Source organism: Gymnogyps californianus, chromosome 2, assembly GCF_018139145.2.
Source record: "Gymnogyps californianus isolate 813 chromosome 2, ASM1813914v2, whole genome shotgun sequence".
In the NCBI taxonomy this organism is placed as follows: domain Eukaryota; kingdom Metazoa; phylum Chordata; class Aves; order Accipitriformes; family Cathartidae; genus Gymnogyps; species Gymnogyps californianus.
Window position 1 is genome coordinate 142,709,534 of NC_059472.1, and position 26,488 is coordinate 142,736,021.

Sequence of the window (26,488 nt, forward strand, 5' to 3'; positions counted from 1 at the left end):
TTTTTGCAAGAATCTTTCTATTAGACTCACTTGTTCCATAAAAGCAGAATGCAAAAAATTCAAACTTGAGCAACATTTTGCCATGAGATATTTTCCTGTTGAACATGTTCTTCCTGGTTTTCTTTTCTGGATCCAGATACCTTTATAAGGTACTTTCCTGACACACACGACACGTATTTCTAGCAGTGGAAAAGTGATAGTAAATCTGATGTTCCAAATGGATAAAACTAGTTTTTAGACAGAAACTGAAACGCCTTTCCAATAACTACAGACCAAGATGGTTTCCTCACACATAGTGTTTCTATGAACTCGACCCTATGAGAATTTTCCAGTCAACAGCTAATTCAGCTGATAAAACTTTTGAAGAACTCACTGACAACGAGAGAAGTTTAATTAACAATACCTTGATAGTTATTGCAATATCCTCACCTTAATCTCCTAATCCTACAGATTAGCATTTCTTTGGAGTGGAGGTCATAATCATAAAGAACATGAAGGGCAAAAGAACTAATTTACCCTACGCTGTTTTCTTTCTCAGGCCCCAAGCAGTATTTCTTCAGGGCGTACTGGGACTCCTGCTCTTGGATTTCTCTCACTGCAAACTGTTTACAGCAGATACAGGATAAAGATGCCTTTGTAATGTCCCTTGTGTAAAAACGTAATATGGTGCACTTGTGTCTAAGACAAGATCCATTTTTATTTAATAAATATCTTAATTACTGTCGTAGGTCTTCATTGGTCAAATATTCATGAAAGCATGCATGGAATTACAGTGAGCACTCAAATCTGCACTCAGAGCAGGCTATGTGTGGGAAGTGGTGTGTTTCTGAAAAATAGCATTTATTTTTCTAATAATAGGATAGAAAAACTGCATATGAAGAGCTTTCCCTAAATTAAGATCAGATTTGAAATCATGTATATCAATCCAGATGTTACAAAGTTAAATAACAGTGATTTAATAAGCAATTTCGTAACATTTGACTGGCCTAGTTTTAAGCTATTTCTTCTGCAGCACTAAACATGGCTTAAGTTAGTTAAAAAAAGTGAATTTAAAATATATCACGGCCCATAACTTCTTAGGTTACCTGAACTGTGACTAAGAGTGTATTTTTTAAAAGCAAAACAACAGGATATGCAAAAAATGGCCAGCTGTTAGTAAACACAGTTTAAAGCCAGCTGCACTTCAAAATAAAATATCCCTGGTGACTTCTTGATGTAAGCAACCCAGATGTAGCAGTACATGCGTTACCAGAATCAAAAAGGATTTAATAACCTGTTTAAATTGCTTCATTTACTAATACTGTATTCTTCCTGTAAGGAACAAATAGAATAGGTTCATTTGGGGATTTCTTCCCTAGGTTTCTGTATTACTTATATATGGGTTTTAGTAATACATAAACCCTTTATGTATTGAAGTTTATTTTCCTTGCATTGACTTTCAAAGGACTGTAAAATTCAAGGATTAGGACAAGTTATACCAGAGGCAATGCAAAGCCATTTTCCTAGCTACTAGTAAGTCCTCATCAAGAGGAAAGAAAAAAAGGTATATCAAAGGTTATCACAACTCTTTGATGCAGTCGTGGGTAGTATAATATATTCACACAATGCCGCTGTATCAAATGCTGTCAGCATTAAATCACAAAGCCCACTGCATTGATTTCCATCACCAGCCTGACACCACTAATGCATGTACATCTTCATTAATATTATTTTATTGCCAGTGGCTATTTAAAAAAGAATGCAGGAGAATGTAACGTTGCATGTGGATCATTAGCTTTTAGTTACCATCCTAATGCCCTACACCGGCAAATGAAGTGTAAAAATAGCCTGCAGCCTCTGCCACCTGCTTCCCAGCCACTGTCCAGTGGTTAATATTTGGACTCTGTTTTCATGCAGCTGGTCTTCTACTCAGTAGGAGCCCTACTTTCCGTTCCTTGGGAACCACCATGAAATGTCATTTATCATGGCTATAGCAAAGCGCCTGTGTCTTTTTTTTTTTTTTCCCCCTCTAAATGGAAGAAACAGCTGTGCTTTCTACCTCAACATTATTTAAATATTTAGTGAAGTGGCTGCTTAGTTTTGTCATCATGTAGATCATCAATAAGGACACAGGAGTGCACACACTATCTGCCATAAGGACATAATGCTAGTAATTGCATAAAAATGCTAATGTTAGAAACACACTTTTGATAACAAATTACCAAATTATCTTGGAATCTGATGGTAGGTGGGTTTCTCCGCGTCTCCCTTCCTCCCGCTCTGGGAAGCCACTAAGTGGTTTTAATGTAATTATGGCCCAGCTATGTACAACCGTTGTATAAATAAAGCCCCAAGCCTGCCTGTGCTCCAGCAGTGCTCACTATTAGATGTGCCAAATAAGCATAAGTGACCTTAACATGCAACTACACCTCTCGCAATCAAATTGGAAGCGCTGTCTCAGATAACCCAGCAAAGTGTAGAAGTAAAAATCTAAAGCTCTTCTGTCACACACAATATACATTTGCTCTAATCTGATTTCTGATGTGGCAGTAGCTGAGCCTCTACATAAATTCCTGCCATGTGAAAGAAACTGTATTACTAGGGCTTTTTTCTAAGCTTTTCGTAGTTCTCCAGTTTGTACAGGGCAGCAACAATTTTGTAAGGGCTACAAATCTAGCACAAGAGCAGCATGACGTCATTTTTCATTTGAAACAGAACTCACCACCTCTATCCCTGAGCACCTGGATCTTTTTTAGACCTATACGAAATGCTCTGTGCAAGAGAACATCATTTATTGATATAATTGAAGATGTAATTATTGTGTTCTTCCCCAACATTCTTGCATCATTTTTGTCAGGACACAAAATAATGACCTGGATTGCTGAAGTGGCATTTTGAGTCCTTCCTTGATCTTCCCTGCTGTCCACGTAATTTGAATATAAACATATGATTATGACGGAAATGCTTAGTCTGCATTTATACTAAGTTTAAAATGCTTCTATTAGCTGCATGGCTTACTTTGATCTCTATCACAGTAACACCACAGAGTTTGACCGGACTTTTTAATAGCTCTCTTACTAAAATCATTATTGGGAGGAATGTTAAAAGATCTATTTTTGACAAGCTATTGAACTTTTGAGTGAACCATTTTTATTTGTGGAAAAAGTCTCAGTGAGAATCAAAAATGTTTTAAAATCCTTTGTTCAGTTTAAAAAAAAAAACCCAACAAACCTTAATTTCAAAGTGCAATAATTTTAATTGTTGAATGTTAAAAAAATAAATTCCCAATGTCTCCTGACTAAAAAAAGGATTTTAGAGGACTTTTTGAGCAGTTTGCTCTATTAAAGCATTTAAAAATTTTCTTTAGCTGTTTCCATATATTCTCTCATTCTCTTTGTACTTCACAAATTGAGACATGTATGTACATGCGTACACAAAGATGTGGGACTCAAGAACTGAACACATGTAGACTGAACTATAAGAAGATGAGCAGAAAGAACTATTTATGTCTCCCAGCTATTTCCACCCTCTGATGCAGTTGGACTGCCTCACCCCAAGCAAGTTGAGCTTCTTACTGAGACTGTCAGAGGTGTACCTTAGAAAAGGGCGATTGCAAAACATCAGGAGCAGATGGGATGCGGAGATTGCATACAGTTTGTGAAGACACCAGGTTGAACCTGATCTTTGGGAAAACAGGACAGTTTTAGGATAGATGAGAAGCTGAGATGCAGGGGGAAATTATTTTTGATCTGTAAGGTGGAGAATGGTTTGAAGAAAACCAGACAGCTGACACAGAAGGTGCTGCCTTTGCCTCTCTAGTGCAGTTGCAATATCACGACGTTCACATTTGGAGAAGTTTGCTCACCCTCCCCATCCTGCCTCTTGGTTCACCTACACTTACAGGTCAAGGAACTACAGCAGCCAGAGGCCCAGTTATATTAAATGCTCTCTTCAGTGTTAGATATTCTAGTATTTATACTCTGTAACCCCTTCAAATGAAACAATCCTGCAGCTTCTAACTCCTGCCCCCAGGAGTCAAGACTTAACAGTGCTACAGGGAAGAACTAGATGAGATTTTCAGGAAAACGCAGCTTTTCATCCCACATTCTCTGATCTCGGCTACAGGACTAAACACAACCTAATCATGCTTAGTTCCCTTCCTCAGCAAAAAAATATTCCTGCTAGGTCATCAGTTTCAGTACTACGCTGCAAGATTACCTTGACAAATACTATTCATCCACCATGTGAAAACATACGGTCCTTTTAACTTTATCTTACAGTTACCTCTAGATTTTAACATAATCATAATTCTAAATTTAGCTTGCCTGTATTAGAGAAAGATATTTCAGCAAACTACAAAAAAAAATAATTGTATTTTTCTGAAACTTGCTCAGTGTATTTTTTTGCTCAAATGAAATGAGTTGTATAGATTTAAAAAGTCAAATACACACACACACAAAAAAAAATCAACGTCTTCCAGAGCATGAGACTTTCTTTGTAAAGAAAAATATTTTTTTCCACATTTCTGTTTCTTGAATCAACATGCATTGCTTCTACTAACACAGTTGAAGCTCTTACTAATTACAGAATTTGTACAGATTACAGAGATCATGTGACCTCAAAACCTACAGGATAAATCAAGACCCTCCACTTTGGTTTCTAACAGTCAAACCCCCAAACATCTTCTTTGTTCAACACAGGACTTAATGATGTTATCAAAAAGGAGCAAGGTGCTATATATTGCACACATCAAATTGCCCTTTCAAACCTGCAGGTCTGAATAAAATCTGTAGGTTTGAAAGAAAACTATTCAGTGATGTGTGTCACACTGATTTACTGCTAACAAGTACAGTAGATTAAGAACTGAGGCTGTATCCTCACATCCAGAGAATCTTGGTTTTGTCCTTGCTACAGCTGGGCATGGTGAAAGTCTATCTTGCAAAACAAGTATCATATCATATCAAAGTACCACATTAAGACTATAAAAGTCAAGCAACACCTCAGTCTCTTGCAAAGCACCAATGGCTCTTCTAGTGGTGTGTCAACAGCAGGTACCAGCTGCCAACCAGTGGGGTGGCGTAAGGGGATTTCTTTAGGGATATACTGAGTGAACTACACAGATTACTACACACAAGTTTTTTTAACCTGTACCACCAATCTCGCTACATATTTGTTTCACACACCTAAAAAAAATCAGAGCTAAAGCACCTACATAGAGTCTTGTGTAAGGATTCTATACTTACCACATGTCAAGGCAGGTGGAATATTCTGTTGATCCCAGAAGGACATCTGGAGGCCTGTACCATAGGGTTACCACTTCATTGGAATACGTATGGCTGGGAACTGATTTAGCTCTGGCAAGACCTGTGGGGTAAATACAAATAAATGAATGCAAACAAAACAAAGAAATAGTTTGCTGTATAGTTACGATCCTAAAAGGATAGATGAGCACACGTCACATAACATGACGGCATATTGCAAGCATTTTTTTTTCTTCTAGTACTCAAATAAGTTACTTAATGAAAGAACATGGTAGCATCTATCATTTAGTACCTGGCTAAACAGAGCTGTGAATATTATGAAGGAATAATAAAATACGCTTTTCATAATGACAGCCACAGGCCCAGGAGAGATGCAAAGATACATTGTGGTATACCTAAATGAAAGACAAATAAACAAAGATTTTCATTTCCATTAACTGCTCATCCTTAGGCATCAATAGTCTTTCATTTCAATGTTATTTAGAAAAAGGAAATGAAAAGGAAACTCCCAGACAAATAGTGCCACAGATGAGATTTGGTTTTTTTAGGGGAGCCTAAGGAAACCTTCCAGTTTACACTGCAAACCCCGTGCTTATTCACGTTTATATCTGAAAGCAGTAGACACATTTACACATTACCATTCAAATAAATATTAATATTGCAGTAATACATCAGAAAATGGTATGTGCAAAATTCTTCTCTCTCAACAAATGTATATTGGCAGTGCACCAATCTCAGAAGCAGAAATCATTTCAATGAAATCTGTGGCCTACTAAAGATATACTATTTACAATAACTGTCTTTTAAGCTTGTCAGTCATTTAAAATAATTCACATTACTACACAACCATAATCTATCTCATGTGAAATTGGAAAGATTTTTAGGAGGCACCCTCATATGCTAAAAACAGCAGTAGAGAGCATACTTTTCTAATGGTTCTCCTACAGAAGCCTCTCTCCTCCAGGAAATGGAAAAAGATTTTCAGAGCTATGGTGACTGTTCCCATCATGGGCCTGCAAACACCTTTTCCAAATAATCTGCTCCTAGTTACTGCCTTGAGACCATCCGCTCCCTTGCTGGGAACACTGAACATGCACAAGTAATGGAAATCCAGAGAATGCGCTACTGGGTTTTTTTGCATCTTCCTAAACAAAGAACTACCCATTTCCCTTTCACAAAACAAATGAAATTACTAAAACCGAAGGTCATGTCTTACACCTTACAGAAACCAAAAAGCAAAGTCATACACTCAGAAAGAAATATGCAACATGAGAATTCACATAAGAGTGCAGATGAGAGTCCTTTGCACTTTTATTCTTAATACACTGGAGAAGCTATTTAAGAACAGTTAATCTCAGTGAATATATCTCCATAGTAATGATGGCAAATCTTGCCAGTAGATTGCATTATCAGCTGATTATAGCAATTAGACCAGTGTAGGGGAATAATTTGACTTGTATGCCAGAATTTCTTCTAAAAAAATTACATTTCAAATACAAATAACCATTCTTTTTTAAGTTTTCAGACCTCCGTCTCTTTTACATTTGTGCACCTGGCCACCAGCTTGATGAGTAACTTGGCTCACACAGACAACTCGGGGTTGGCCAGGTACAGCCCCAAAGAGGCCAGCGGAGAGGTCACATCACACGCTCTGCAGTGCCTCTGCCTCTAGATTAATGTTTTTGCTTCTAGAAGATCAGAAACCACCAAATGCTCGAACTGGTGAACAGTTCTTATTCCTAGCCCAGAGAAACATTAACAAGTCTGAGTTTCTGAGCACCTATATCCCACGTGACTAAACTGAAACAGTAGTCCCTGAATTTGTGGATATGGACCTACTATTATTAAGCTAAATAAAAACTATGAAAGGATTTGAGAAACGTGGATGGTGCTTGCCTCCATCCTACTTTGCCTGTATGAGCCCCCCTTTAGTCTTGCTTGAGGAAGACTGAATGTGGTTGCAAACGATTTCCTCTCTAATCTTCTGCCTAGCTTTGATAGGAGAAAAAGCATACGCAGGCAGGGAAAAGGCATTTTTAAGAAGCCAGCAGCATCACGTGGTTTGGGGAAAACCGTCAAAAAACTTTAGAGCTTGTGAGGTGAAAAATGAACTCAGGTCTCCATGACACAAAGTCTTTGATCCACACACTCAAGAAATCTCCCATGTAGGGAGGAATGAGTACCCAACTTGCCATACCAGCAATCATACTGCAAATAATACAATATCCATGCTTGCCTGACAGCTTTTGCCACTTTACTGGCCAGGATGGAGCTCTGCAAGTGCTATAGTCAGCCCAAGCACACCTTTCCTCCTCTTGTGTGACCGACCGTTCAGCATGGAACCAGTCCTCCCATCCTGCTGGGACTGCTGCCCATCCTGTTTCCTCAGCCCACTGCTTCTAGATCTCCTCCACCTCTAATCCATTCCAGGTTAACTAAAATCCATCCAGTTTTCAAAGGATGGCCCTTTTGGGCTAATCCCAGCCTGCTGGACAACTAAATGTTTTTTCTTTAATCTGCTCTGCACTCCCAAAACATCATGAAAGCCTCACTTGAGGTTTACCTGCTACATCTGGTTTCTCAGTTATAAGAGGATCATTACTGGAATGGAGGAAGTTATAAACAAAACCTTAATTTGTAAGAACAAGTTGAGGCCATACATTGGCATCAGACAGCATCACCGGGTTTAAGAGATTTATGGGTACAGGCCATATGTTTTAAGTTGTGGCCACTTGGTTTCCTAGTTGGGCACATACACTACTTTGGAAACTAAAAGGCCAAATGGAAAGCAGGAGTGAACAACTGAGGGGAATACTCACAAAGGCTAAAGTTTGGCAGAGGAAAATTTGGCACAGTCCCGCTGTTCAGTCAATTGCTCTCCCTGTGCAGAACTGAAAGGACCTGAATTAGGCTAACACCTTGGAGGAGCTGCTTTCTCTCAGGGAGGCAGCAAAGTTTGCTTTTTCTGAATAACGCTCTGCATAAAGAAGGCATTCGCAATTATGAACACTTTCACTTGAAGACTCAAAATTAATGCAAACGTCTCTCATCACACTAAAGGCATGAAAAAATATCCTCATCTTTCAGATATATTTACAGTTTAAAAAGAATGCTATCAAAATATCTATGTGAAACACTAACAAGATACTGCATTTCTTGTTTTGATGCTCCAGATGCAAATAGATGACAGTTACCAGGGTTTTTTTTCAGATAGCCTTCTGCAAGACAACTTGCTACATATTGTACACCCTTTTGCATATCCAAATATGCTTACTCATGCAAAATTTATTTAACCACATCCTTCAACTGAAAGAAAACTGAAGGGTAGGATTAATTAGCACAGCATGTTCGATCACTTTCTTTAAGAGTTCCCTGTCTGTTTCCATGGTTACACTACAGGAAGAGCGACAACCTCGTTTTAAAAAGACAGAGCTTATGGGGGATCATCGAAACTTCAAACCCTTATGGCCAGTGTGCATAAAAGCCAAAAGGTAAACGGAGAGGATCACCAGGTGAGTACCCAATATTTACATATTGCTGCTTGAGCACTTTTTTGCCTGGGAAGGTGGAGGGAGGACCTCCTGAAAAGCAGTGAACTCCCCTCTGGTTCCTGTGTCTTCCGAAAGATAAAGGTCAACACGTGTCCTGCTGTTGCAGCCTTATTTCGAGAGAAGGAAGCCAAGCATAAGGCCCAGTTATTAAAAGTCAGGTCGCATCAGACCCACTGGGGAACTTGTGTGTAATTATAGAAAGAACAGACACTGTTTAATGTTCTCCAGGCACTTACTTCTATGGCCATTATTTATCCAAACTGAAAGAAGAAACTATTCTGATGCATTACATACTGCAAGGCTTGCACAACAGCATCTACCTGTGCTGTGACACAAACCACAACTTACTTTTAACTCATTCATTAAACAACAGCTCAGGATACCCTGCAATGCCCTGTATTTAAAATCCAGAGTGAATGACCTATGCCTATGTATGTATATGTCTACAACACACAAAACCTCCTGCTGCCTCCTACTCTGAATTTAAAAAAAAAAAAAAAAAAAAAAAAAGGTAAGAAGATATTTCCTTCCTTGGTAAATACAATTTTCTTTGCTTCATCTGGCTTTATCTTTTATCTCAGACTCAGAGGTTGTATCTGATTTTACCTAGCATCAGTTATTGACAAGACACATTGCACTGATTTATCACTGTAATTTTTAAATTGTATTTGGCTTTTACAATAGGCCGTAGCTATATCCAGACTCAAGACCTATTCAATACACACACTTTTGGCTACACGAGCACAAATATTAATATTTGATATCTCTTTAGCTGCAGGATAGCTTTCTAGTCAAGTTCATATGACAATCAGGAAGCCTTTGTTCACAGCGAATATGATTCTGCAAATGAGGAAACCAGTCACGTCTGCAAAAACAAGGGCTTGCCAACCATGTGCATGGTTTCCCTTTCCATTATACCTTAAATGCATTGAGCTGTTTACTGTTTTGATTTAGACATATAGATATATATCAAAAAGGGCTCTAGCAAGGCATACTGCAAAAAAAGAAGGGTTTTTTTGTTGCTGTTTTTCCTGGATTCAGATTCTTTTCGTGCTTCCTTTTTTAACCTCCTGTTTTGTTTATTTTAGCAATTACCTAGAGTTTGAGGTCAACAGCTTATAAAACCATAACTATGATTCAGTAACAATATTAAAATATAGTTAATATATTCAATTGTAGATCATGAACTGTCAACTTCACTTAATCTATTTACTCAGCTACTTGTTTTCCAACAGAAGCATATTTATTCAGTCAACACCTGAATGACAGCAAAACAAAAGTAAAATGGGTGGAAACACTGACACTGCTTCAATGAAGCAGTCAGCTTTCTAACCCAGAAGCCAGTTCTCGGCAATCAAAAGCACCCTGCAGCCTGCAGGTCCCTTTGCTGTTTACCCGAACGGGTCTGTCTCTAAGATGCAGCTTTACCAGAGCATCTGAGTTAAACTCCTTTCAAATAAGATAAATTACCTACAATATCCTATGTCCGAGTCCTAATACAGCCACTAGATTATGGTAGTGCTGTTCATTTATAAAAGTTACTCACTAACAGGGAGAGCCTAATTAGGTTCCCCAATTAATATTCCCAAAATGCACTTGAGCAATGACTGGTCTTCCAAACTGGAGTGCAGGACTCAGTCTTCAAGAGAAAGAGAGCAATAAGTAAGGCCTCTCAGCCTGTCTGGTTTTCCCAGCTGTATCAGTTGTTCTAATAAAAGATCATTTTTCCCTGCAAATCTTATCTCATGTATGTCTTCAGACAATCACTTACAGTAACACAGATGATAATTATTCTGGTCTGTGAATGGGACTCAACTGTCAATTTGACAAACACAAGTTACAGAAAGAGGAGATGCAGAACTACTACTTCTGCTACCAGAAAGAACGACTCAAGCCCTCGTGAAAAGCGTTTTTCTTTTTTCAACAACTCCAGCATCATCTCTTTCGTGATCATCTCTTTCCTCTGCCTCCTGAGCCACCCAAAGGATCGTAGGCAGTGGAAAAGTGGGATACAAGAAAGAGCTCAGCTGTTGGTTGTATATTAAAAGATCCGTTTGATTAATTTGACTGAAAGCCATCCTAGCTATAAAGCTGCTTATTTCCCTGCTTTAAAATCCTTATAAAAAATTTCTGACACATTTTGTAAAAGCCCACTGACGCTGAACATGTACCACGACTGTCAAATTCATTCAGTGTCTATTAGCAGAAAGAAACACACTAAAAATCCGGTTCCAATCAAAAAGTGGTATGGAAACGCAAAAGAAATATACATTCCATTTTCGACATCGGGAAAATATATCTATTCCCATGGCCTTCTGGGTCAGCACTAATATGTCCAAACTGCCTCTGCTAGTCTGGAAGCAGAAAAATAACAGTGTGAGCAGGAAAAAAAAAAAAGAAACAATCTGCACCAACACTGTAAACATACACACAAAAGCTAACAGAACTCAAGGACAGATAGCAATTTCACATCAAAGATAACTTCTGCATTATGGAAAAGACCTGGATTCATTATGGATATGGTATACGTGCCCTCAATACCTTAACAGTTAACTGATTTAAATCTTGCTTTCCAGATTCTGGATTTTTACTTAATGATCCTCAGTTTGTTGTCTCACAAAAAAATCTATATGAAGATGTTGCCCTCTACTCCTAACAACATCCCAGCATGAACACACCACTTTGCTAATAAGGCTGTAAGTGAAAATGTCAGAATTACTCATTCCACAGTGAAGTTGTTAGGTTTGAAGCAAAGAGTTAACAATGGCTGAACAGATGGTTTTAAATTGGGAAGATCTGCAGAGCGCAGGGAGGACGTTCTAGAAAGGACAAACAGGCAGAAAATAATTCTTCACTGAAAATGAGAGGTAATATGCCTGAGGATATTTCAATATTCCCTGAGAAAAAGAGAGAAAACTGGGAAGCAGCTATGAATGAATGAGCCCAATACTGGACAATGATTTGAGTTTAGAAGAGAATAATAATAATAAAAAAAAATTATATGTGGACTTTTAAGACATATGAGCAATGAACTTGCTGAAGTCAAGAAAGGTAACAGACCACTTTCCTACAGTTTTGAGGTATAAATGTTTCACTGTCATTAGGATTTTCCCCTAACAAATCAAAGGAATTCAGAAAAGAAAAAATAAAGTGATCCAGGAGAAAAGTGTTGTATGGAGACAAACTGAGAGCTATGAATGTCCAATTTGGTGAAGTGTGATAGTCCATCAAGCACTGACCACAGAAGTTAACAACTTACTGCAGACTATTGTATATGAAGTTAACAATTTATTGTGATCCTTATCTGTACAACTAAAAGCAGGACTGCAAGAGCTGATTTTGGACGACTCCATCTGGGGTTCAAGTAAAAATGAACCAACCCTTATCAACTGGTACCTTGATAATTTATCACTTGATAAAAGTGCAGCAGGTACTTGACATATTGCATGAGATAGGCTAAATACAACATACTGGCAAAGAAATAAATACGCTTGCTCTGTGCTGTGCAAGACTTATCTTTTTTAGAAAATCATCATGTAGACCAACTGCCTTCCCCTTCATTCGGGTGCTAAGAGGACTGAACACATACCAGATTCCAGCCCATCATATACAGGGCAGCAGTGCCATTTAAATCCTTCTAGTTTAATGTTGTATTAAATCTGACAGCTGAAGAACTGTTAAATAAGCACAATTTGGTGCTACTGTAGTGATTCACAGTTATCCAAACAGAAACACAAAAGCTAAGTTTTATGGAGAGATTTATATTCAAACATCCAGTCCCAGTTGTTTACACTCAGGAGTTTTGTTTCTTAACTGACCATACAACACTGGCAGTGACAAGGTGATGCCACAGCAAACACATACCGCTCTCTCCATGTATTAATGGGGTCCACAACTCAGTGCAGTTAATCTGTGGAGTGCTGGAACACTGATGAAAGGCAACGATAGCCGCATGACCACTGGGATGTTACTCTATGGAGTGATTGATTCCAGTGGGATACTACAATTTTGTTGATCCATCATTTCCCATCTGGACAACTTTGATGAAGAGAATACCTCAAGTCATGGTCAGCTACTAAAAGCCTAATCAAGTACCTGTAAATTTATTTACAAACAGATCAGATCCCAGGAAGTGGTCTAGGATAGTTAATTTAACAAGAACAGGGCTACATGGAGAAGCAAGTATTTGAACAACATTAACATCTACAAAGAGTACTTTTGAAAAGCAGATCTGACAACTATTTTATTTATAAATCAAACAACACTGCCATTTGACATTACCCTGCAGGAGTGGAATTTGTGAATTTGAAAAACTGTCACCACATGGGTATTGAAACCATCAAGGTCTGACTTACGCATAAACGGCACAATTCCGCAACTACCAGCCACCGACTCCTGGCCCCTGTACTGCACAGCCAATGCAATTAACTTTGCTGTGCCTGCTTTTCCAGCTAAGATGTCACCGAGCATACATTTCTACGCTGCAGGATGCAGCTGCATTTGTTCCATCATCCAGCCTCGTCTTTTGAACCATGGCTGCCCTGCCTGACACAAATGGTTCTCTAGTGATCATGGAGTTTAATCCAGGCTGCTTCCAGTACCTCAGCCAGACTATTTATAGATAAGACAACTACTCAGTTGATTTTTGTCATTGCTACAATGTTATACTCTGCAGTTTACGTATTTCCTTAGCAGGTAAAACACTGTCTTGGCTGTTTTGCTGAAGAACTCCAGTACGTTTTGCATGTGCTATTACATTAGTACCTACGTTCACATACTGGATAACACCCACAGCATCTAAAAACACATCTGCCTGCTCTGGCTTAAGTCAGAGAAAAATGATCTGAAAACATCAGTACAGTATGGTACAGGCATTGGTGCAAAACTAACAAAAATAAAAAAAATTTCTCAGTTATGTCAAAGCTTTTTGAAATACATCAAAGAACAAAATAACTAAAGGAGACTCAAAGATTTCACCAGATTTTAAAATTATTTTCACTTTGCTTTCAAGTGTGAAACCATTAAGAAAACCTGTCTAAGTACTGTTGCCTCTGTAAAGCAATATTATAAAGCAACATCTTACGACAGGAATCTCCGGAGTCTCAGATTCACCTGTTCAATTGAATCGCTCCTCAAAACTCATTTAATGTATATGTCATCTTAAATTAGCTGAATCACAAATCTTAGAAGAAAAGTTTTATGTGAGAGACATTCCAATATGCTTAGGTCTAAATGATTATTTGACTTTGCATCAGTAATCAGGCATCTGTATCCTGCAGAGCCACTAATCAGTTCTTAATACAATTTTGTCACAGAAAAAGAAGAAATGAAAACAGACAATTTCATTTTTAAAAAAGTTACATTAGAAGAGCATTAAGGCTGTGCCTTAACAGTATGATTCTGGAAATATGTAGTTAAAAAGCAAATGTTCCTCATGCGGCATCTTTCTCTACAGTGATACTGAAACACTGAAATGCCAGTGCCAGGACAGCAAAATTGGAGCTATATGACCAAATCTAGTCCATTATGTACAGATGTAAGCCTACTAAGTCAGTAGAATTGCAGAACCTGGTATCGTAACCAAATAAAACAAGCGGAAATTTGTTAGTACTGAAACCAAGCCGTTCTTCTATCTATTCTTTCATTTAAATTAAGGACCATGGATGTACTTCTTTATGCAATGCTTGAGAAAAACTACTTGTAGATTGCAAGCAAAGGATCCCTGATAGTATTTTGACCACAGACAAAATACTACTGTCCTATTATTAGTACCTTTGAAACATTTCATGTTTTATTTAAACCATTTACTATTTCAAGTTTGCATGTATGAGCAAATTGTAGGTACAGGTGAGCACATCTCATTTAGCATCACATCCTGCAACCTGTGTAGCAAAGCTGGTGGTAATCCTGAGCACTATAAGATAGAATGGGTAAAGAATTGCCGAAGTTTCAAGAAGCTAACATTAGGCATTTGTGTTTATAAAGTACATTTCAGTGAGCCACTGCCTTTTTTTCTTATTCCTTTTTTTTTAAATTTATTTAGTTTTTTCCTAAGGTCTGCAGACAGTTCAAAGCTGAATCAAATTTCCAGCCCGCTTGAAGAGTCCATAACTTAACATCAGTGATGATAGTATTGACATAAAAAGTTTTTCCCTTCTAGTGCCTCGTACTCGGTATCTGCTTTTACAATCAAATCAACCCACTGCAGTTAATATCTAACTTAAAGACCATTGCAATGAAATATCCTTAAAAGCAGATATAGCCACAAGAGCAAATATAACTGAAAAATTTGATGTCCAAGTGACTTAAAAATTGCTACAATAAGAAGGATATGAGTATGTTCATGGCTGTAGGTGGGAATAAAAGAGATGACATCTGAAAGTCGTCTTCTCCCTTATTTCCAATGACCACAGAAAAACATTGCTATAATATCTGACATATTATAAGCCATAAAAGCCAAAGGTGGGAAAAGCTGAACTGACCTTGGAGGAGAGCTTGGGCACCTTTACCAAGGTGAAGGTCTAACCAGCCATTCTCCCTACCATGTAACACGGAAGTCATGCACCAGCATTTCCTCCCCATGCAAAGCGATTGTTAATGTTCCCACATCACCCAGACAAAAAGCCGCTGATTCCTGATCTCCCACTTTTAATATTGGTACCTTTGTGTCTTTCAACATTTTGCTTGACCTCTCAGTCTTACGGTTTGATTATTTGCAGCATATATAAGGGTGGCTATGTGGAGTTAACATCTGTACAGCTCTTTGGAAATGTAAATCACTGGAGAAGTGTTAAGTATTACTAAGACAAGCACTGCCTGACCTCTTCTGGCTATCATGAAGGCCAATTGCTGCAGGGGAAATTCTCATCTTAATGCAGGTAGACCTGCAAGCATGATTTTCATTTACATCAGTACCAATTGTGCATCTATAAATATATTAATATATCCAGCACTGTGTCCTTCAGATGGAGTGAAAAAACCCTGCATAAATTATTCAAAATTACCTAGATAAAAAGTGACTGTATTGCAGTAAGGTAAGGTTTTAAACTGTCTGGGTCAAAACAAACTATGTTATAAATTACGGAGCCATCACCTCTTTAAAATGCTATCTCAATTATGGAATTATTTCATATTGTGTTAAATGACACATTTCTCTTAATGAACTGCCAGTCTCTGTTCACGTTAATCTTTTTTCTTTGCATATCAGTATTTTTGTTCTGACTTATGATGAATTCTTTCTTCTTTAATCCACACCGTTTTCCAGTTATCCTTTAATTTCCACATAGCTGATTATTTCCTGTGTAAAATAAATCTGCATAACTATTAACACATTAATGAAATTAAAATTATTTTAAAATTTGGCATAATTTTCTCACTATATAATACAGTATGTTCTCTTATATAAGGAAACATTAAACAAAACCATAATCAGACCAAAAAAGCAAAGATGGAGAGTACTATGGGATCAGCCAGGATGGCTATATTCGAAAACTTTACCATGACCATAGTTGTCATTTTCCCCTGTAACTGCCGTATCAGAAACAAGCAAAGAAGTTTCAGAACAATAAAGTTTTAAAGAAAGTTCAATATTTTAAATACAGGGGCTTGTAGCCACAGTAGTCAAAAGGCTAAGGCTATAAAAGAAGCAAGATGTGTAGGAAGAGAAAATGTTCTTATATAAAACTGATAGGAGAACATGGTCACGTGACTGAATAAGGCTTTTTTCCAATTGAAAAACCCCTTGTCATTACTGCCCAGATTTTAAATACATTTACAGATTCATTTGGATGGATGGATCTCTCTTGTACAGACAGCAGATCACAGTTCTCCATGGTTTTTGTGCAATTATCACATAACAGCCTGGTTGACACTTAGGTGGGGAATACAAGACAATGAAAAAAATCATGATTATGGTAGTAATGCAAGATCACAGTCAGCATTGAGCTAGCTACAGTACAGATGACATCTAAATCCCATGTTGTTCTTAAGTACAAACCACTGTAACAGATTTTTCATCACAGTTGTTTTAATGGTGTCATAACCAACTTCCTTTATTGTCCTTAATGGATAATTAAGATGCTTTCTTCCTATTTAAAGGCTCAATACAACTCTAACTTGTAACAATGGGAAACTGGATTGAACCCCAAGTAATCTGAGATGTGTTTAGCAGGGGACCCATCTAGTGAGTCACACCAATCTCCAGTTCCTTAATGGTTTAAAAAAAAAAAAAAAAAAAAAAAAATTAAAAAAATTTCCTTATCAGTCAATAATCTTACACAGTGCTTCTCAGTGGGAAGCGCTTAAGTTACAGCATCTACTTTAGTAATAGCTGAAAAGGCTGGCATATTTAAAGAATTTTAATTTCAACTGTTAAAAAGCCATTAGTGAAGACTGATACGGCCAAAAATTCAGTGTGTGGCTCTACTTTGTATTTACTATTAGTAGACAGAAGTTAAAGTCTTAGTTGAACAAAACTGAATGTCACAGTTTTTGCGAAGTGCTGTCTCCAGATAGTAAACCTGTGTCAAATCTATTCTTTCCCCATAGGCTATCAAACCCAATTTCTGTCCATTAGGTATTTTTCCTGCATCTACTCTCATGATGGCAATTTTTTATTTAGATTTACCTGATACCTCAATAAAACCATCAGATCTATGAAGCAAATTAGACTGAGGTCTACAATGGGAACGACAAACCAAATACATATGAGAAGCAAGAAGCATCTGCAACAGCACTAGACCACACAGTATCCTACATCTTCACCTCTAAAACAATGCACAGAGGAATTCTTCAGCCCAAATGCCAGAAATCAAATCTACCCCTTTGCACTGCTGTCACTTGAGATTTCCTGCCACCTACACATCTCCTCTCCCTCTCCACCACAGATCTCTTCTGGGCAAGATGAGAGAAGGTCACGAGCACAGCATGTGAAGCCCTTGCTCCTGGGAGGGGAAGGGAAGGAGGCAGCTTTGGCTACTCCCTGACAGCAGCCAGTTATACTGTTAGAAACTGAGAAGGAACATCTGGGGGTGGAGGGAAAGGCTGTCATTCTGGGAAAGCAAATAACTAACAAAGCAGCCTGCCATGGGTCTCCGGGTCCACAGTACCCACAGCATTCGCAGCCTACAACTTTCATCCTTCCTCCAAGAGAAAAGATTTGAAGGTCCCCTAGCTACCCATCAGCTCCGCTCCTCAGCTTTGGCCTCCCTTTCCCTCGATCTAGAAAGTAACAGGGATGGCAAGAGCTTTTTTCACTGACTTAGTAGTGTGTGTTCGAGGTTATGCCAGGACAAATGCACACAGTGTGCTCTGCTGCTCCAGACCTCCAGCCCAGCTGCCACTGTGAACAGCATTATCAGCTTCTGCTCCCAACAGAAAACGCTGTATTTACAGTTAATTACAGAAATAACTGTCTTTTATAAAGACCTGCAAGCTAACTCAACTTTGAGCAGTTCAGGTTTCACTTTCCAAGTTCCCACTTCCTTTTTTTCCAACTTACTCACAACGTTGCCACTGAAGTCATCTTCATTTCTTGATATTTAATACAAATAGAGCCCTCAAAGAAACCCTCAATAGAACCCAAAGAAACCCACTGACCTTCCTAGGGGGTACAAGAACAAATTCTTCAGATTTCAAAAGCTGTTATCAGAAGGGAACAGGCTGCACTGGGGTAACAGCAACTTCCCACAGGAATATAGGAAAGAAATGCCTCTTTCTTTCTCTGTTCAATTGAGACAGGGTATTAGAGGGGTCTGTGGACCTGCGCTTGGGGTAAGCTGGTTCCCTTTATCAGCAGCAGCCTCTGATAACAAAAATCCAGACAGCTTCCACCGTTTCTACAGCCCCGACAAGGCCTGCCGTTGAGGCAGCAGGAGCCTGCTGTGGGTCAGCTGCCTCAGAAGAGACGCAGACCACTCCTACAGCTCATCCCGAATGCCAGGCGGCTGCAGTGCCACAGCCCACCGTTCCTCAAGCTCGCTTGAAGCCAGGAAGATCAGAGGGAGCCAGTCTATATAACTCGAGACACCCTCGGAGGAGTTTTGCAAACAATGTCATCAAGCATCACTGACAATATAAAATACCAGCTCTTCAGGCACCGTGACAACTCCTTATACCAGCATCTTCAAGAATTGCTACTCTGTGGAGCATTCACACAGAGAAACATAGCAGTTATCCATGCAAGCAATCTTTTCCTTTCATATGAATCTTATATGGTACATTATAAAGAAATTCCTTATGGGATTCTTACTGTGAAAAAAGAACTAATTTTTTTTTCAAGTTGTCAACATAGCTTTAATCATTTTAACAGTAAACTATACAGCAATAGTCTTGTCCCTCGTGACATATCCCCAACATGCTCCCCACAGAAAAATCTATATGGAAATTCATGGAAACATCCTCTTTAATACTCAACTGCAGTTTTAAACTGCAACTCTATTGAGTATAATTCTCTTTATTACAAACCTCAAGACTCTCTGCTCCTGCTATCTATTATTAATCATCTTATATATCTAGAAGGATGCATGGTTCAATCAACACTTACTTGATTCCTTCTTTCACTGCATCACAGGGCTTTATATTAACAAATCTCCGAAAGCTTAAGGCAGGACTTCCACCATAATGCAGACCTCCTGCAGCTCCTTACTCATCCAAGGAGATCCCCAAAGACAACAAAAAGCCGACGGGAAAAGCTTCAGGGTCAGTGTTATTTGGGAGAGTAAAGCAAAGACATTTCCATGAAGATCCTTGTGCTGTTTTTCTCTCCAAAGCCCACTCCCACAGATGAGAAAGAGCAACTCTCTGACTGCAGGAACAAGCAATAAAGCATTAAAGCACTAAGTCCCTGATGCTCTTCCTCACTCACCTTGCAACACTAGAATTCGTTGTGGTGTTACTGCAGTTTGAAGATTTTTTTTAAAGGACTAAAACTAACAAAAATTGGGGCAGGGAACGGGGGAAGGGGAAATTTCTATTCAAGTCTTTAAAAAAAAAAAATATCAATCAGCAAGTTTTCCTATCCTTGCAAATTATAGTAAAACTAACAATACCTTCTAGACCTGCTGTTTCATACTTTGAAATTGTATTTTGCACTTCTGACTCTCAGGTGCCTGCATAGTCATACACTGTGTCTTGGAGCCATGGTATAGAGAAAAAGTCAGTGTACATACTAAAAAGAATGGCATCCCAATTAAAAGATGTGACTACACAGAAGGTCCTTGCAGTTACAATAACTGCACAATCCAAAATAGAGACCAAACAGGTCTTCAAACTTCTCATCCACCCACTTTGTGCAGTTCACATCTACTGCAGGCATAGCAGAAAAGACAAATGGGAAAGGCGGCTGCAGGGAAGTTTCACAAACAAGCAGTCCCCTGAAATACAATCCCCAGCAGCAGGTTGATCAGCTCACAGATAAAGCAGGACAAGGGCCCTACTAGTAATTTGGCCAGTTTCTCTCACAGCCTCAGAAGCGCTACCACTGCCTCACACGCTAGTCAAGTTTAAATGTTTTGCTCTCTATACCCGTCCCCTGAGGATTTTCTCGATGCATTGAAAGGTGATGTCACTGTGCCTACCCTCAAAAGCTATGTAAATGTTTTATCGAAAATTTCTAATAACAAGTATAATTACATATTTTTAAACCCAGAAAGTGCAAAATTGTTCTAACTAAACGATATGTAAGAGTAACCATACTATGATCAGATTAAAGGTCCACATTGTCCCTGGAAGAGTCAGAATATTAGGCTATTACTGGATGTTTTGGGACACAGAATAAGAAACAAGGCACAAAAAGCATAAATCCTGCTGGAAAGTCCCACACAGAAGGTGGGACCCACCTCCTACCCGATTGTTATCAGCTGTTTAGGGACTTTGTGCCAGAATTAATTAAGTATGATAATCTGGATGCAAATATAACTGATTAGCCAATCTTGATTTATATCAGCATACACAATAGCTACATGCCAATATCCAGTCACTAAAAAACAAAACAGAACAAAAAGAGCATGGTATATACTGAGTCACAGAACCACACAACAAGGAGAATTCGCCAAGTCCAACCTGCCAGATTGCTCAAGGCTTTGTCCAGTCAGTGAAGCAAATGGAGATTTCACCACGTCTCTGGGCTGCTCCAACACTGAAGTACTCTCATAGTGAACATTTCCATCCTTATACCCAATTCTGTTTCAACTTATGACCATTATCCCTCATTCTCCCACTGTGTACCTCAGTAAAGAGCACCTTCCTGCTATGCACCACCATCCTCTTGGTAACCCTCTCTTAGGTACTGGGAGACTGCAGAGCTAGTCATTTCATTACAGAAGGCAATCCCAGGGATCAAACATGATTTACCTTGATTAAAACTGGCAAACATTTTCTTCACATGTACAGAAATTACTTCCAAGCAGACTCGCTCCATCATTTTCCCAGGGATAGTGGTTGACCAACCTGCAGCACCCCAGACCTTCCTTCTTGCCCTTATTGAAAATGGGTACAACATTAACCTTTCTCCAGTTATTGGGGACCTCCCTCAATCTACACAGTCTTTCAAAGATGATAGAGAGCAGCCCGACACTGACATCAGTTAGCTTTCCCAGTACCCTCAGGAGGCCTCCTGCCTGGACCCATGAACTTGCATGGGTCAAGACTTCTCAGAAGACCCTGGACTCAATTCTCTTCCATTCATCCCTTTCCTCCCTGAACTGCATCTCTCTTAGAACAAAGGCCTACGAGATCTTATTCATGAAGACCAAGACAAGGAAGTAATGGAGCACCTCAGCCTTATCAGAGTCTGCTGTGACTAAATCAGCTGCCCCACTTAGCACTGGGCCTACATTTTCCACAACCACTTACTGCTTTTCTCCCTCACGCTATTCCAGGATCTTACCTTTGCCTCCTCAACACCCTGTTGTTGCCAATCTCCTCCTTCACCTCAACACATTTTCCTCCCAGATGCCTTAATCTCCTCACATAGCTTCTGTTGCTACCATCTAAACCCTTCCAACACCTCAGACCCTTCTGCCTGTAGCCACTCAGAAGCACCCTCATGCAGAGTCAAAGATAATATGCCTGGCAGAGCTTGTCTGCTCCTCTGGTGGTTTCACTTATATTTGCTCCTATAGTCTTTGGTACGTATTTCTTAGAGGTTCAAAGTGACATTTTGAAAATAAGGGAACACTGAAATGACATATGGCACTGGTTATAATATGTTCAATATGAATACGAATCACATATTTGCTTAGATAACTATTTTGCTTAGCTTATTAATCACCTGATCGCAACTAACTCTTGGAAAAAAGATATTCTTAGTGTTTGATCTTTGAGTTCATGCTCCTATCCACTGCTGTACAGTCATTTGACACTGTTTATAGTTAAGATAAACGCATTTATTCTAGAAACATACCTTGCTTTTAAAACTGCTTAATGACTTTTCTGAACAAAGGCTCAAAGATTTTCTTTTTTAAAGTCAATACACATCCAAAGGCCAAACAAATGCATCTGTATAAAGTGCAGAGAAAAGTTAAAGTGAAGAAACTACTAACCAAAGGCTAAGGAACAGCTATGCAGCCCAGTCTGTGTGGTAACTAGCATCACACACAAGGCTTTATTCATTTAAGTTTGTAATTGCTTATGGTGTTACTCATTAAAGGTTTATAATACTTTATTTCTACACAAGACAGACATATCTGCGGGGGAAAATAAACAAACCCATAGACAGACAGCCAAATTCATGCCACAGGATCAAAAATAATTCTTGCACTTCATTTCATAAGGAGAATTCCTAATACACTTTAATTTCCTCTGGAATTTTAATTAGATTGAAAAACGAATGCAGGAATGGAGTTCAAGGACTATTTTTCATAGCAACAATTATTCAAGATGTAGTCTCCCCTATTATATCTTCTCAAGAAAGCCATTTTTTATAGCTCATCCATTTTTAATTTGATAAAGCCTCTATGTTCTATTCTCCCTTTTCATTTGACTGCTGAGTCTTCTCATAAATGTTCATTTTCCTAGCAGCTATAACACAATGAACAGAAAAGCAAACCACCGTTCATCTGAACAAAGACACTCCCACACAGTGGAGTATCTATGTCTGGGAGCCCTGCTGTAGAAAAACACATGCCTACAGTTATTCAAAGATTCCACTTCAGCCGCAGTGCAATGCACTGGCAGGCATGAATAGCCTTTCTTTTACCTTGTTTATTCAAGAACTATGATCCACTACAGCCTGCTTGTAAGTATTTGATATCCTACACTGAGGAAATTAAATAAGCCCGATGCCAGATGAAAAACTTCGGCCATGCTGTTGATTTTTTGTAAACTTATGAAACTAAAATCTGAAGGTCTTGTCCTTAGAGACTAAAAGGCCTTTGCTCTAGGATTTTATATTTATTGTGCTAGCAAAGTCAATCCTATCTCTGACAGAGAACTAGGTTCTCTCCTGCCTTGAGTGCATTTGAAAGCAAAACACCCATCTCTCTAATTTCCATACTGCTCCTCATGTAATTAATCAAATATACAATCTAAACCGACTTCCTTTCCAAGCGCATTATTGCGAATTAGTCATTCATGGGAGAAAAACATGAAGAGAAACAGGACTGCATTTTACCTCTTGTATAAGAAGAGTCTTAAGATGGCCTATAATAATACAGTGTTTAAATAAGTAAATATGCACAGGGGTGCACATAGAGAGCACATGGGTGTGCTCTCATTTCTCATGCCTCCAGTGAAAGAGGTCATGACCCTTCAGACTTTAACCTCATCACTTCTAATTTTTCATCTGGTTCTCAGAAGAGAAATTTAACCCATCTGGTTTTCAATTTTACGAGGTCATGAGCCATGAAAGAAAACCTAGCTTTAAAAAAAAAAAAAAAAAAAAGGGAGATATATAATCTTCTCTCAGTGTATAAGAGTAGATTACGCAGTTGTTTCTGTTAGGTCAGGACAAACTTACAAGAGAAAAAAAATCCTCTCCACAATATTACACATTTATACATCTACTACTGGGTATTTCTTTTTGGTTGTACTTACACATCTCTAGTCTCTCTCTCAAAATAAGACACAACGGTCAACCTTAAATTCCTGCCAACACAAAGCTGGGAAAATCCTGCCATCACTGGGATATTAGCCTAGTGCTGCAATGAGGCAATAATTTCGTCAGGAGTGATAGTTACATTTCCTACTACAGCAGGGCAAAAACAAATGTCCCACCCTTTCCTCTGCTCTATGACATCAGGCAATACAACCAGAGAGAGGTCAACCTTCATCTGAGCTGGACATTTCATTGATGGGTTCACACCTCCAGCAAGTCATTTAACAGTGCTGGTGAAAGGTGGTTTTTTTTGTTTTCCTAAAAACACAGCTGAAAAGTTTGCAGCCTCCCTCTCCCCAGCCACAAAAGCCATAGAGCTTCAGCAACACCTCCCCCCCCCCCAAACCCCCACACCATGTGAAACATTTTACATACGAAAAAGTTTGTAAGATCATCTACAGAGTTTTCAGTATCCACCAAAGCTAGAGCACCATCATCACAATGTCTTGAAGGACTCATAATATGAGGATACTTGGAAGTCAGATAAGTTCATAGTGTTTTATACATATAAATGATACAACAAAACTAGTCATCTCAAACAGCACAGCACCTTCAACAGAGGACTAACTCATATTTCACTACAAAAACACTTAATGATTCACCTGTTTCATGTACCTAAGAGATGAAATCTCATAGTAAAATGCAACATGCAGGAATGCTTTTTTTAAGCATACCTTTAAAACACTTCTGGCATCTTCCAAGTTTTGAAAAAACAGCAACAGAAAATGGTGTGTTAAACCAGATACTATTTCTCTAATTGCCTTACAATCCAAAGGCCAATCAAGTTCTTGTGGACTGTGTCCACCTCAAGTCCTGTCCCCTTCTCCAGTATAGCAAATACACACTGAGCTGTTAATTGCAGTAATGCTAATTAAAAGACAAAAAAACATGACTACATTAACAGTGAAATTGCCAATTAGCACATAAGGCTCCCTCATTACTGCTGCTGCATGAAATGTGAAGTCCAATGTGGATAGCAGTCATAAAAATAAAAGGCATTTTAAAAAAGCCAATAGGTCACATTTTCAGCTTACTTCAGAAGTTCTGCTGGAATCAGTAGCTGAGAAGTTGACCTACAGGAAAGAAAGAAATTCCTACAACATTTTGTAAAAACCACTAAAGAAAAATATTGCCATTTTCCACATCTGCATTCACAATGGTTTTCAGAGGAAAGAGTACTTGCCCCACTGTAGCCACTAGAAAGTGGCTTTAAAAAATTAAAATTAAAAAAAAGGCAAAAAGGCTAACATTTCAGTGGACAATTTCCCCTGACTTTATACTCCACATAAGGCTTCCCCATAAGGGACTAATGGATACTGAAACCAGTCCAGGTGATCCTAGCGTCCTTTATTCTTTAGAAGGAATATTTATTCTTGTGTCCTTCAGTCTCTTTCAATGACCATTTAATGAAAGTTAATCCAGATCTCCACAACCCTAGAGCTGCTTCCATAAAGTGATTGTGCTCTTCATATAGTCTGTATTTCCTCAGGTCTCTCTCTATTTTTTTTTTCTTTTCTTTTTAAAGGTTTTGAATTCTAATTCAGAGGTCTCATGGTAAATAAAATTGAAATACTTTCAGCATTATCTTCCTTGTGAGAACTGAAGTATATATTTGTTTTTCACTTGCTCCCTTTTAATCAAGCATTTTGTTGACCGTAATCAATTTCTTCGCTCAGGAGAAAAATGTGCAATTATCTACAATGAAGAAGGTGTGTCTAAGGAATAGGGTGGGGGGAAGAGAAATCAATGGAACCATCTGTCTGACATTCCTACAACATTATAAGAGACTTGTAATTAACTGCTTGCCTACCAAAGTCTGCCAGCTTTAACTCCCCCGTGTCACTGATCAGAAGATTCTGTGGTTTCAGGTCCCTGTGCAAAATGTAACGCTGGTGGATGTAAGACAGTCCTCGCAGCAACTGAAATAAAAATAACTGAAAAAGAGGGGGACAAAAAATGACCTCTGTTAATATTTTGCATATAACCACAGGTGATTTCTTCACAATATGCAGGGTGCTTGCATATTGTGGTAACATCGTGTCAGATTTCCTCCCAAACTGGCGTAATTCCCACCCAAACTTAACACAATGAAATTTCCATCTAAAAAATATGTACTTTGCAAGGACTAACCCCAGCCTCCAAGCCCTACTATATCATAGATTCAATTTGCCTGCTTTAAAAAGAACAAGAGCAATACAACCATGTGCAGAAGGCTCAATTTCTACCAAATTATAATTATATCCCATTTACCCATATGGCCTTAGAGATTAGGTGGTAGCCCGAAGACAGATGTGTATCTTCACTAATTATAGGAAACAACAGTACAGGGTGGATAGGGATGGGGAGATAAGGCTGGGGGATGGGACACTGGAGCTAAAACAAAGAAGAAATTCATAGTATAACAATAATGCCTGTGCACCCAAGGAAATCTGCAAGTATGATAGGTTTTCTCCTTCAAAGTTTTTTTTAATGGGAGTTGCTTATATATTTTTCATTAGGAAATAATAATTCTCACTGAACCTAAAGAAGACTTTTGAAACCTACTTATAATAGTCTTTAAGGTAAATTTAGATAGGAATCTAACTCATCCTCCGTGTTTCTTT

General features: G+C 38.6%; 1 protein-coding gene across 2 annotated transcripts in view; it reads right to left on the reverse strand.

The window, feature by feature from the left end:
- Positions 1 to 26,488, reverse strand: part of CDK14 (cyclin dependent kinase 14) — a 319,176-nt gene that overhangs the window by 132,629 nt on the left and 160,059 nt on the right. For both annotated transcript variants that reach the window (XM_050890973.1, XM_050890975.1), the window contains 2 exons: positions 25,696 to 25,819; positions 5,223 to 5,343 (listed from right to left, as the gene is read on the reverse strand). In XM_050890973.1, the coding sequence (XP_050746930.1) occupies positions 5,223 to 5,343; positions 25,696 to 25,819 (245 nt within the window). The remainder of the gene's footprint in view (positions 1 to 5,222; positions 5,344 to 25,695; positions 25,820 to 26,488) is intronic.